A 12,945-nucleotide genomic window follows, 5' to 3' on the forward strand; every position below is an offset into this window, starting at 1 on the left:
TCAATTGGGAAATTCTGAATATAGCTCAACCTGGTCTTGTTCAATGCAACACCAGGTCTCAAGACTTTGCATGTGCATATGACCAACAAACCGTTCAAAAATGTGTCTTTAGATGATCATGAAGTGCTTCATTTGTCCAGTTAGGCCTATGAAACCAAACCCATCTTGGACAGGAAAGGCTACAAAAATCCAAACCAAGCTGTGCACTTGCCGCAAAGCCAAACCAAGACAGCAGCCCTGCCTTTGAGTTGTTAGGGGAGAGAGCTCTTTGTTGATGAGGTAGCAGGTGGGGCTTCCAGGCAGAGAGCCTTTTGTCTCAGCAACAGGAACCCACCCAAATGCCCATAAATTGGAAGGAGAAAAAGGAGCCGGTATTGACAGACGTGGCGTGATAGCTGCTGCCAGGGACACCGTCTACCACGGTGCCAAAAGCGTGCTTTTCAAGACCGTGAGCACAGGAGACGACACATAACACAAGACAAGAAATGAATGCACCAAATATAAATGGAACATTAAGCCAGCAGAGCAGGTGCTGGATGCAACAGCTTTTAGTTTCATGCTTTAGTGTAGGTCAAGACAAGACGAATGGCAGAAAACGGCCCGCAGCAGCTTGAGGTCTCTCAGGAACAATTAAATGAAAGAATAAAACGTCTTCCCACGATCTAATTAGAAGTTTACTGAAGATAATGAAAAGATGCTGTGAAAGGGAATCTGAAAAAAGGATCAGGCTAATTATGGTTACTCCAGTGCTGCATGAGTGGTGAGAGCTACAGTGTTTGGATTGAGCTACTCAAAAAAAAAAAGGATGATTTAATGGCCACAGCTTGTGTTTTGAATGCAAATGTTATTTATGCTCAACACAGAGAAACCCATAAAGTCCTCTTTTGCATTGTGTACCATCCATAGAGGCTGACAGATCAGAAACACATTTCTCCACTAGGTAATATGAAATACACCACAGTTAGAGGCCCATAATACCCATTTGAAGCCATGTAAAAGGGAAATATTCCATTCAGCATCCAGTCAACACAATCACCAAACCATCTGAACAACATCAAACTCAGGCCAGTCACACAGTATGTGTGAATACAAATGATGCTGAAACCCCAAGGGAACGATTACACTGCTCCATTGGACAGATATCTAAACACTGCAGACATGGCAGAGGTATAAGAAAACAGAAACAAATAAATAGTCTAAATACAAAGCCCTGGAACACCTACAATCACCTCCACATTATGCCAGGTCTGCAAAGAAAGCGTACACTGCATTAATTACAGCCTCCTACAAGGTCCAAACAAACCTTGGAACGCCTCCCCAAGTCCAAAAACAAAACAAAAAACAAATCTGTCATTCAAATAATGGATGCATATGCGACGGTTGCAACACTTGCTTTGAATTAATTTGTGAGAACAAACCTTCCTGATTCTATTAGGCGCGTTTCCATTAGGTAAGGGAGAGAGGATCCACCCAACTTCACCGGTTAGCGGCTCAGAAAGTACCTGCCTCGGGTAGGTACTTTCTGAGCCACTACTCACTAGTTGACGCTGATTGGATACAGTTGAAGGGGGATATTATGTGAGTAGAACTCGACACAACAACAACAAAACAGCGCCTTTTTAAAAGCAATAAGCAGAGCAGACTGAGATGAGAGAATCCAGAACAAGAAACCAAAGAGAAGACGATGTTGATGTCTGGACTGTTTGGACTTGCCGCGTTGGTCTGTTGTCACAGTCAAAATTGTCGCTGAATAATCATGCAAGTGTCGCAGATCTTTTTACGTCATATTTGAACTCTGTTGGTTTGCCGCTACAAAAGTACCTGTATGGGAACAGAGGCCGAGGGGAACCAACTAGTGGGGGGAGGCAAAACACTCCACCGCTTTCCAAAAAGTACTCAGTGGAAAGAAGCCTATTGACTTAAAGCAGCCTCTGTTATTCAGAGGTAAGTTGAATAGCCTGAGCAACTGCAAGCTATTTTTTTATTGAGTTTCCTTTTAGCCAAAATGATCCGAGTGAATGTGAGGTCCCTTGCTTTTTTTGGGTGGAGAAAAAAAAAAGTTTTTTTGCTGCACAATTTTCTTAAACAAGATTTCTGTCTTGACTTTAAAATGACAGCTGTATGGAGACCGATCACAAATCAGCATGGCCTCTGTCTTACACCCAACAAAGCAAATGAGCGGGGTGAGAAGGGGCGAGTATGGTTAGTGGCAACCAGCACAGACAAGCATACAGATGAGGATGGATGTGCAGGCTGGCAGCAGGGTGTGAAGTGGAAGGTTAGCTGAATAGCTAGAGACAACCACAGCGAACATGAGTCCATCTTTGCCTCAGAGTACCTGTCCTTTCCTGCTTCGCCACCACAGGGGACTCCCCACTCTCCTGGCTCGTGCAGTGAGCAGACTGCGTCTCCTTATTAGGTTCAAGGGACTCCGTTTTTGGAACGGCTGTGTCCTGGGTGGCCGAGCCCGGGTTAACGTCGGACATGCAGCTCTCCTCTGCAGCAGGGGGAACCGTGACTGCTGTGGTATGAGATACATGCACAGAGCGAACAGCGCCAGCAGAGGAATAATATTGTTTAGAAGAAGGTCAAGTAGAGGTAAAGATATTGATGCTGCTGCAGAAACAGCGACACAGTTTCACCATATAATATGAGAACAACGGAAGCAAAAAATACACCTGCTGTTACCATCAATACTGGATCTTCTGTTAGGAGAAATACTGCACATGAAGTTCACTTTTACCTTGTGAACTAGAATCTTCCTTGGCCTCAGTGTCTTTGTGCTCTCCGTTGTCCAGCAGCGATGTGGACTGGGCAGTGTCCTCTGCCGTCTTAGCTGAGCCCGTTTCTGCTTCCGGCTTTACTTCCTCTGATCGCCTCTTTGCTTCCTGTGCCTCCTGCCTGACCTTCAGGCGCTCCATGACCACATCTAAAAGGAAAAATATCAACTCTTAAAAATAGTTGCATGTAAAATTTAAACAAATATAACAAATGTAAACACTCTGTCTTGCGCATTTGCTTTTTCCAAGTTAGTCCACAAGTGAAAAAAAACACATAAGGACACATATATTGTATATATTTGGTTTCAGATTTAAGCTAGTCAAAGTACTGTATAAAAGCAGTTCATACTAATGAATTATCTGGGCAAAAACATTAAAAAAATCGTACAGTTACATTCCCCATTTCTTTGAGCATTTGCTCCAGTTAAAATAATCAGGGCTGCAACAAATAGTTGTTCAGAATTGCAGTTGCATTAACAATATTCAAAAGAAGTGTCTATAAACTGGAGCATAGGCCTTTTATGATAACTACATATTATTGGACTGTATATTTGAATATTTGCTATAAATTATATTGTCATTTCAAGATATTTGATTAAAGAAGTTTAATATAATGTCACTGACATAATGATAATAAAACCGCATTATAATGCAAGTACACTAGCAAGTACAGCAGAGGCCCCTAATACGATTTTATCCCGATACTCGAGTCATGATACGACATTATTGCGATACAATTTGCGAGACAATATATTGCAATTTAACTGTTTAGCTGCATTGTGTCCATAAAAATTAAATTCAATCAAGAAATGTTTGGTCAAATAATCACTTCAGTCTTTTAATTTCTCCACAATGAGAGTCAAACCCACAGACTGGCCAAAAAAGTATTCAGTCAAACTGAACTGAACTGATATCAAACATGTATGCACGACAACAACTGCAGCATTTTATCAAACTTTCAAAAACTTTAAGCTTCGCTGCACTGAAGTTTTTTTTTTTATGAAACCTAAAGAAGCCTAACTTTGCAGCATTTTTTCAACAACTTCCTGACATGATATCCTGAAGCACCTGGTGCCTGATTTCTTTAGTCTTCTAGTTTCATATGATACCAGTAGCTCCAGTATATTCCAAAAAATGAGCCTGCTACGGTGAAAACACTGCTGGCCTGTTGGCCGTCAGAACGCTAAATATCGATACTTGGCGGCCATGAATCGATATAATATTGCCACCCAAAATATCACGATACTATGCTGTATCGATCCCCCCCGTGTCTAAAGTACAACCACTCAAAGAGCAACAAACGTTTAATATGTATGTGTCTGCCTGTGTGGAGAAGCTGCTTGAGCCCTGCTTATGCTGACATAAAAAGTAAACAAGAGGACAGAAGTGGTGTGACCAGAAATTACAACAACATTGGTCTCATCTTGTTTTCTTTTGTTCATTTGACTCAGGTGCTGTGGAAAAACGCTCCAGCACTGTGCCTAAGTCTTATCATGGTCAGGAAATCCTTGCTGTTTCTGGCACTGTGTTGGCTAAAATATTGGTGACATTCTTATGCACACAAAAACACATGCAAACACAACAGGCGATATCATACAATATATGGACATGACCTCGATAACTTTTGCAGAGCTCGATAAGTCAATATTGTAATTACTGTGACAGGCATATAGGAGCATAACATATTCCAATGATAAAATGCTGCTTTTTTCCAGTTCCAGTTTCCATAACTCAGTTAACACAGCAAAGAAAGAAAATATATTTATATCCACAGAGATTTAAGATAAGGCAGATTTATTTCCTCAAAAAGACAAATCTCCAAATCTAATCTGTCTAACCATGTTTCGTAACTTGATTTTCACTGGGATAGAACAAGCTGTGTCCCGGCTATCTTAAATGAAAAAAATGCAAGGTGCAGGCAGCCCTGTGCTGCAGCAGCAGTGGGCTTTTAACGGATGAAAAATACCAGCAACACACATAAATCACTTATGATGGGGGAAAAAGCTCTGCAATGACTTTACAAAAACATCTCTTCCATGTAGGGCTATAGAACACCTATTCAAAACTAGTTTTTGACAGGATGCCAAAGACCAACCCCCAATAAAACATAGTGCCACACGGCCTTTCTGAGAGCAGCTTGGTGACAGACACAGGAAAACTGTTTCGAACACAGATATGGCCGCCTGTCAAACACAAATGGAAACGGCTGGCAGAGCAATCAAAAGCTCTCTAACCACTCCGTCACCTTGGAGGGAGGTGGAGGAGGAAAAACAGTTGCTTGATGTCTGAGAGAGTGTAAAGCAGGAAGAAAAGGCAGCACCTAACATTTGTGAGCCAACTGCCATCATAGCAGAGCGATGCTGCCTGAGGGAGGAACTATAATATCTGAAGATTCGATAGTGTTTCAGAATGCAGGCCTGCAGGATGGATGCAGATATATACATTCACACACACACACCCTGCTCAGTAGCTGTCGGATGAACATTCCCTTAAAACACTTCTCTCACATGAAAATCATCCTACTCAGAACCGCACCAGAACAACCTTGCACCACTGCAATGTTTCTCTATTTTAGGAAACGATGATAAAATCTAATCCTTACCGTTGACAGCAGTGAGGTAGGCTTTATTGTTTCCACGGGCTTTGTTGGTCAGGTCCTCTGTGATGTCCATGAGAGCTTGCACTTCCTCCTTCATCTCCTCCAGGGTTGCATGGAGGTCCATCTCCCAGTACTGCTTATCCAGGCACTCCATGAGCTCCTCCAGCTGCGTCCTGGTGCTGTAGTACCAGATCTTTTTCTTCTCATGCTCCCCGTCCTCCTCGCTGGAGGGTGAGAACAGGAGATTGAGTTTTTATATTGGAACAAAGCAAATGTCTTCCTCTTCCTCTATCAGACAATACAAACTGGTTACAGTGTGAATAAGAATAATGACACTACCGGTAAATACCTTTTGAGTTTGAACTTAGAGTCTGGGTTGGATTAAAGGGGACATATGTTGATCATTTTCCGGTTCACACTTGCACTTTGGGTTTCTACTAGAACATGCTTACATTCTTTAGAGTACAAAAACACTTAATTTTTCAGAAACTATATGTTTGAATATACCTGTATTCACAATCTGTCTGAAACACTCTGTTTTAGTGCCCGTCTCTTTAAGACGCTCTCTGGAAAAAGTTCAGTCTGCTCTGATTGGTCATCACACCTGCACTCTCAATGTCTCTGCACCATCATTGCAGCCGGGGAATGACTGTAATGGCACTCTAGACACTTTCTAAGTATGTATTTCTATGTGGATTGAGCATTTGGATATTTTCACAGAACTGGTTAATGATCAAAAAAAGACAAGAAAACCTCACTTTTTACAATGTGGAACCTTTAAACCAACTCTGCACTCCGTTTAGATATCTATATAAAACGTTAGCCAGCCTGCACAAAATCTATTTTCATACAAGAATTCAACAGCTATAGCAAGCTCCTTCATACAGAATGATACCAGCCATCTGTGAAGAAGTCAAGATAATGGGCTTCAAGATAAAACGGAGTGTCAAGGACAGGTTACTGTGACTCTAATAGACCCACTCACATTTATATTCTCTTGGTGTAGCTCAAGCATGGAGTGTCTTTTCTTTAACCAAATTAAAGGCTAAGGCAGATACTGTCTCACAGTTAGAGGAGTTCAGCCTCTTATTTGTTAAGTCTAACACAGGTCTGGGGTGGTGATAAGTGAGGAGGCAACCAGAAAACACATCATTACCAGTAAAGATAAAGAGCATGTCTCTTCCATAATCTCTAGTCAACACAACTACATTCATGGAAGCATGTTGCATCTGACGCGCCAAAAGTTTTCACTGTCACTTTCATTTTCACTCTTACACACAGTGTCTGATAATGCAAGATGACCTTTTAAGGAACTTTATTCAGCTGACTGCAATGCTTTGCATGATTGATTTTTCTTTCTTACTAAATTTGAGACCCTTGTTTGTCAAATTTGGAGCAGATTACTAAATATTTACATTGGTCTTGAGTAACTACAGTGCATAGCTAATACTTTTTTTTCTGCTTCATGACTTTGGTGACATGTTTTACATGGATGCTTAATTTGAGGTATTTAAGTACTATGAATATATATAGATCGTCCTAAACCAAAAAACGGCTGTAGAAGTTGTCTGAACAGGTGATTTATTATGGCCTATATTTACGTTTGTTGATAGGCGTCTCTCTCTAGTGGCCAAAACAATTGTAAAGGGGTCAAAAGAGAGAATAAGTAGCAGAGTATAAAGGGCGAAACAGGATTTTTTCACCCAGAATTCCAGTGTTTGAGTCTCATATAAAACCAAATCTCAACATTGAGTTATTCTAACTTACCGGTTGGTTTTGCTACACATTTAAATAATGTGACGATGTTAGGTTGTGTCACAGATGGTAACAATGTCATGACGTCTTTTTTTAAACCTAACCCAAGTTGTTCTGCTTCCTAAACATAACCTAGTAGTTTAATTTCCCATTGTTAACCACATGACTCTGTGACAGTCACATAACCATGATGGTCTGTAACATGGGCAAAGGATGACCCCATTTCATTTTGAAGTGAATCCAACTCACAGGGCAGATACACAACTGTTTTCACTTTTCAGAAACATTGTTACAAAGGCTACTTGTCCTGCATTCATGTGGTGTCAGAATAATTGAAAAAATTGGTTCCCGACGCGCCAGATTCATGTGAATATCCCCTCAACTCAGAACATTTATATTGCGAGATAGGGTACGCCTTAACAGAGGTCTGTACTGTCCGAGTGTCTTTCTAGTTTTGAATGCATTTGGTAATAACGTCTGTAAGTTTGGGAAATAAAGCAGTTGACACAGAAAAGAGGTCATTGTAGCAGAGCAGAATGCAGTTTGGGTTCTAACTTACACAATAATCCTTCTGTTTAGGAACCAGTATTTCCTCTGGTGGCGGTCATATCCAATGGGCTCCTGGCGGATGTAGGGTCTGTTCTTCTGCGCCTCGGTCACACTGTCTGTGACACCCGGCACCTTGTGTGCAACACAAATCTCACACTGCCACTCGTCCTCTGGAACCTCCTCCAGTGGTGGTTTCACACACTCCAGGTGGTAGACTGCTGAGCAGGTCTCACAGCACAGCAGGTCCCCGAGGCGGTGACACACGCGGCAGTGGTCGTCGTACTGCATGCTGCCGTCCGACATCAGCTCCTCACGGGCGATGTTGGTGGTGAGAAACTGGTCCACCAAAAACTGTAACACCTTGATCTTACTTTCAAGGGGGCCATAGGGATAGTCATCCAGCTCCTGAAACGGCAGGACGTGATGGTACTCCCGGTCGCTCTCGCAGTAAGACCGCAACACCTCCGGCCACGTCATGCCGTCGATAAAGTACAGAGTGGAGTTGACGCTGTCTTTTAGGTCAGCTGGGCCAAAAGTAGTGTTTGAGGTCTCCTCTTCCCGTAGAATTACCTTTAAGAGGGAATTATGGGTCTCTGCTATTAAAGTGCACTGCTCCTGGCCTACCAACGCAGCACAGAAGTCCTCAAAGCGGAAGGGGGAGAGACGAAGCACCGTGCTGAAGTTCCGAATCACCTCGTAGATGGAGGTGGCATTGAGCAGCTCCTCATTGGGCACCAGGAGATCCTCAGAGGTGTCAGGAAGCTCAAGAGGAGGAATCTCTTTATCCTCCAGGACAGGAGTGCGAGGTCGGGGGGCACGTATTTTTTTCTTCCCTGTAGAATAAACAAATGGTATAATTAGCCATTATTACAGTACTATTATTCATAGGATACAGCAGAGATATCGATGTATGACAATATTTCTAGCATGTAACTGGATATAAAGTGCACATAGGGGCTGTTGTGATATACAGGCAATATTGTGGTAATTAAAAAAATAAATAAATACTGAAATCATCCTTAATAATGCACATGATACTGTGTAAGTTTCCCAGTGCCTCTTAAGAATCTAGTGCCTCTCCTCTCTATGTACAGTTTTGGTTAAAGACTCTCCAACTCCCTACACTTTTTGTTAAGTGACATTAACTTGCCACAACAAAGAGAAAACACACAACAGATCAAATTAAAGATGAATTTGATTGATCAAACTATACATCTATTTCTATGGACATCGCAATAATATTGTTTTCTTGGACTCTTTTGGCCAAGATAATCCTGTAGTGAAAATCTGATATGGTGACAGCCCCTGTGCATAATTTATAAACATTGTTGTTATTCACATTATTTTCAAATCTATAGGTGCAGTTGGTTTACCATACGCACTAAAAGAAACCAATCTGATCATGATATAAATATCTGGTTTTAAGTTAGTTGCAAACTCTTCAGTTTGCTTCTTTGGCCGAGCTGGCTCAACACATGGCCAGTGTCACTATTAGCTCAATGAGGCTGCCTCGTCCTCCTGCAGCAGGAAAACATTAGCTGTCCATCTAGAAAATCACCTAAATATTAGTCAGACCACACGTTATAACCCCGTCTTCGTGTTGCACCGTGAGAGAAAACATCGGTAATATGTACTGAGTTATGGAGCGATGATTTGTAGGGTTAACCAAGTTGAAAGCTGCCAGAGTGTAAAAATGACAGGCATGCTAGCCACGCTAAGTTAGTGAGCTAGCTAGCTATTTTCATTCCATTGTCATTTTATCAGCTCCGGTCAGAAACTAAAATGCATTCTTCACCTTTGAGTGACGCAGTGGGTTTTAAATGTTGCTTTAAGTACGTGAAGTTACCGTTAATCAACTATAATCCTTCAGGATGACAGAAGGAAGGCAGCAGGAGCCAATTTGACTTGCTAACGTTAGCATGCTAGCAGCTAAGTTATTAACTTATGCAACTGGATATTTAGAGTTAGAGGCGTTCGAGGCTATTCCTAAAAGATGTGTTATTGATCGGCCTGCTTTAACTGTGTGTTGACAACAAGGTAATCTAGTGATCCATCTGCCGATCCATCCACCTGCAGTAGCTCTAATGACTGACTGCGGCCTGTGTTCATTCTCCATTTTGAACAATAACCTTTCTGCTTCCTGCACTCATCAGATCAGCAGCAGGTTTCTGGAGGTTTTCTCCAGCTCCTGCACTGTAAGTGGAGACACTGTAGCTACAGCCTGATCATGGTGTGTATTTACCCGGAGTGCTGGCGTGTGTGCTCTGACTCCTAAAGCTACTCTCTGTACAGTAGCTGGCATCATCCTCCACCTCCTCCTCCTCCTCCTCCTCCAGCAGATCATCTTCAAGGCAATCAGACTCCTCTTTGAGGGCCTCATCCTCTTCGGACTGAGCTTCCTCCTCAACATACTCTTCCTCCTCCGACCTCAGGCTGACAGCATCGTCCTCCTCGTCACTCTCGTGGTCGTCGTACACCACTGTTTTGGAGGCAGGAGTCCTCTTTCCTCCCCTCCTGCCTCCTCTCCTGCCTCCTCTCCCTCCGCCGCCTCCTCTCCCTCGTCCCCTGCCCCGTGTTGACGTGACGGAGCCCGCTTTCCTCTTCTTCGCCGACTTGGTGGTCTCCCTTGTGGGGCTCTCTGCGTCCTCGTCCCCGCTGTCCCTGAGCCGGGGCTTCAGGTTCCTCCTGGGTCTCAGACCTCGGGTCGCAGCCGGAGAAGAGTCCTCGGCTGGTAGCGGTTTGGGCGGCCTGCCCCTTTTCCCTCGCATGATAGGCGAAATCTATTATTTTAATATCCCAATTTTTGCGTTTATTTAGCCTGCACGAACGCGAGCGAAAGCGGCCCCCCTACAAAGCTGTCCCGGTGGGGTTCAGACGGTGCGGTAACCCGGTGGAGCCCCTGTGTCTGTTCGGGTGTGAAAGCTCAGATCGTTAGCCCGGCGTCCCGTTTGGCTTCGCCTAGAGCCGCCATCTTTCTTCTCTCTGCTCTCTGGCTGAACAAACAGCAGCTCTCACCGAGGAGTCACGTGGTGCCGCTGCTTCCAGCTCACTGGCAACAATCACCGAAATCACAATTACTCAATTTTAGTTTCATATTTTAAGAAACACGCCAACACATTTTTTCCTAAATGTGTGCGGTATCATTTTATTTGTCAGTGTACGGAAAAACCTAGTATGTTGCAGCACGGAATTCACACCAGCGTGTTATTGGTTATAAATGGGATTAACACCAGTTAATGTCATGCAAACAAGATAAAACTAAATCAAGATAGAAAAAAAAACACAAATAAAGATTGCCCGTCTAAACGCTCACTTGCAGGTGGGGAATGTGTGGTAGGTTGTAATCAAAATGTCTGGAATATTTCTATTGTTTAGATCAGGGATGGGCAACTTAAATGCTGGAGGGGGCCACAATTTTTCGTGGACACTACCACAGGGCCACATATAGGACCGGGCACTTCACCAGATGTGATGAAACTGCAATTTTAAATATGTTAACAGTGCAGTAACTTAACAAATTCCATGCTCAAATGCAGGTATAGAAGTATAAATAGGAATACAAAATGTTTAAAGCAAATAAAAAATAACCACTTACTGTGATTTCTTTCTTTTTTTTCAGTGCAAGTACAACAGGTCAAGATTAATTGCAAGAAGTAATTTTTAGCATTTTTACACTGCGATTTAATTAAGATTTCATGCTCAAATGCATGTGGTTGTACTGAGGTCCACTTCAAGTGAGGGTGCGGGCCGTATGCGGCCCCCGGGCCTCCAGTTGCCCATCCCTGATTTAGATGCTCGATGCATTACTTTATAATAGGTTAAGCAAAGCTGGCTCTATCTATGTATCTATCTATCTATCTATCTATCTATCTATCTATCTATCTATCTATCTATCTATCTATCTATCACACTTCTTTGTAAAACTATAATACATCATATTTTATCGGTTCATCGTGTAGTTTGCATGTGAAAGATTTTTCTGCAATGTAAAGCTGTCGAATGCAGTGAAATAATATTATTTTTAAGAACTTCCATGTGAGTGTCAATATCAAGTAAGACAGAATGGTTGAACGAGGGTTTCACTATTTTACAAATAAACAATGCTCCTTTACATATAATTAATTGTTAACTGAGTTTAGAAGAGTTGTAATTTTCGTCCCCAACATTATGGCCAAATTCGGTAAGAGTGTAGTTAGGTGTAACCGGTTCGACTTTATATTTACTTTCAATCTATAACAATTATATTGTATTATTGTCTTGTATTATTAAGTTAAGTATAATTTGTGTCAGTATGAGATATAGTGTTGTAAGTTGTCGTGGCCGAGTGGTTAAGGCGATGGACTAGAAATCCATTGGGGTCTCCCCGCGCAGGTTCGAATCCTGCCGACAACGGATTACCTTTATGTTGCCATTTTTTACCTAAATAGCGTCCTTGAATCCAAAAAATGTACATATCAGGCCAGAAAACTGCGCATTCCTGCAAAATGATCTTTTCATGGTAACAAAGCAATACTGGAAGTGGCTGAAGTAGCCTTGTTCATGATTCAAAGTAATTAAACAGCGCCCCCGACTGCACAGCTACGTAGCATTGCAAGTCATTTTATTTCGATTATTGTAGTCTATGATAAAGTCCAAAACGTATTTATACAGTCTATGGTACAAACTCAAAACTCGAAAAATGCTTTCTTTCTTTCTTTCTTTCTTTCTTTCTTTCTTTCTTTCTATATTATACTTTTTAACCATGATTGGAGACTAAGTTATTCCTGGAGGGTAATGTTGTTTTGTCACACACTGGTTAAATTATTCAACAAGCAAATCCTTTTCTAAACTAAACTATATACATAAAAAAAATATCACAGGCTATTAGACAAATGCGTAGTTAAAATGGATTCGTAACTTATATACAAATTACATGATACATATGTCTAAGGTCTATCAGTTTTAAATGTATTGTAAAATAATATTTATTTTCTGTAACAACTAAGTGACATTGCCTTATTGTCTCAATGTGGGCCAGTATATGAGTTGTTTAGAAATACATTCATTTCTTACTGAAGATGAAGGCTCCAGAGGGTGACTTTATAAATTTCACTCAAATTTATATATAAAAAGAATATGTGACCATCACTGAATTATACTGCAGTGCATCTGTACACATGTTGGGTCTCTCTTTCAGAATGTTAATCTGGTTATTGTAATTACTTTAATTGAAAATGACAAAAAGTTGAGGAGACAAATATATCTGGATTTTTCCAGGTAGTG

General features: G+C 41.7%; 1 protein-coding gene and 1 non-coding gene across 3 annotated transcripts in view; one reads left to right on the plus strand and one right to left on the minus strand.

Moving 5' to 3' along the window:
* The window catches only part of bptf (bromodomain PHD finger transcription factor), a 43,429-nt gene extending 32,785 nt beyond the window's left edge, over positions 1 to 10,644 (minus strand). For both annotated transcript variants that reach the window (XM_059347806.1, XM_059347805.1), the window contains exons 1-5: positions 9,926 to 10,644; positions 7,694 to 8,516; positions 5,383 to 5,603; positions 2,744 to 2,929; positions 2,339 to 2,521 (exon numbers count right to left, since the gene is read on the minus strand). In XM_059347806.1, coding sequence (XP_059203789.1) covers positions 2,339 to 2,521; positions 2,744 to 2,929; positions 5,383 to 5,603; positions 7,694 to 8,516; positions 9,926 to 10,451 — 1,939 coding nt within the window. In that variant the 5' untranslated portion in view covers positions 10,452 to 10,644. The remainder of the gene's footprint in view (positions 1 to 2,338; positions 2,522 to 2,743; positions 2,930 to 5,382; positions 5,604 to 7,693; positions 8,517 to 9,925) is intronic.
* A 1,349-nt stretch (positions 10,645 to 11,993) lies between these two features.
* On the plus strand, positions 11,994 to 12,075 carry trnas-aga (transfer RNA serine (anticodon AGA)). The gene has a single exon. It is a non-coding gene; the product is annotated as a tRNA-Ser (tRNA).
* The last annotated feature ends 870 nt before the right edge of the window (positions 12,076 to 12,945 follow it).

Source organism: Centropristis striata, chromosome 13 (assembly GCF_030273125.1).
Source record: "Centropristis striata isolate RG_2023a ecotype Rhode Island chromosome 13, C.striata_1.0, whole genome shotgun sequence".
NCBI lineage: Eukaryota > Metazoa > Chordata > Actinopteri > Perciformes > Serranidae > Centropristis > Centropristis striata.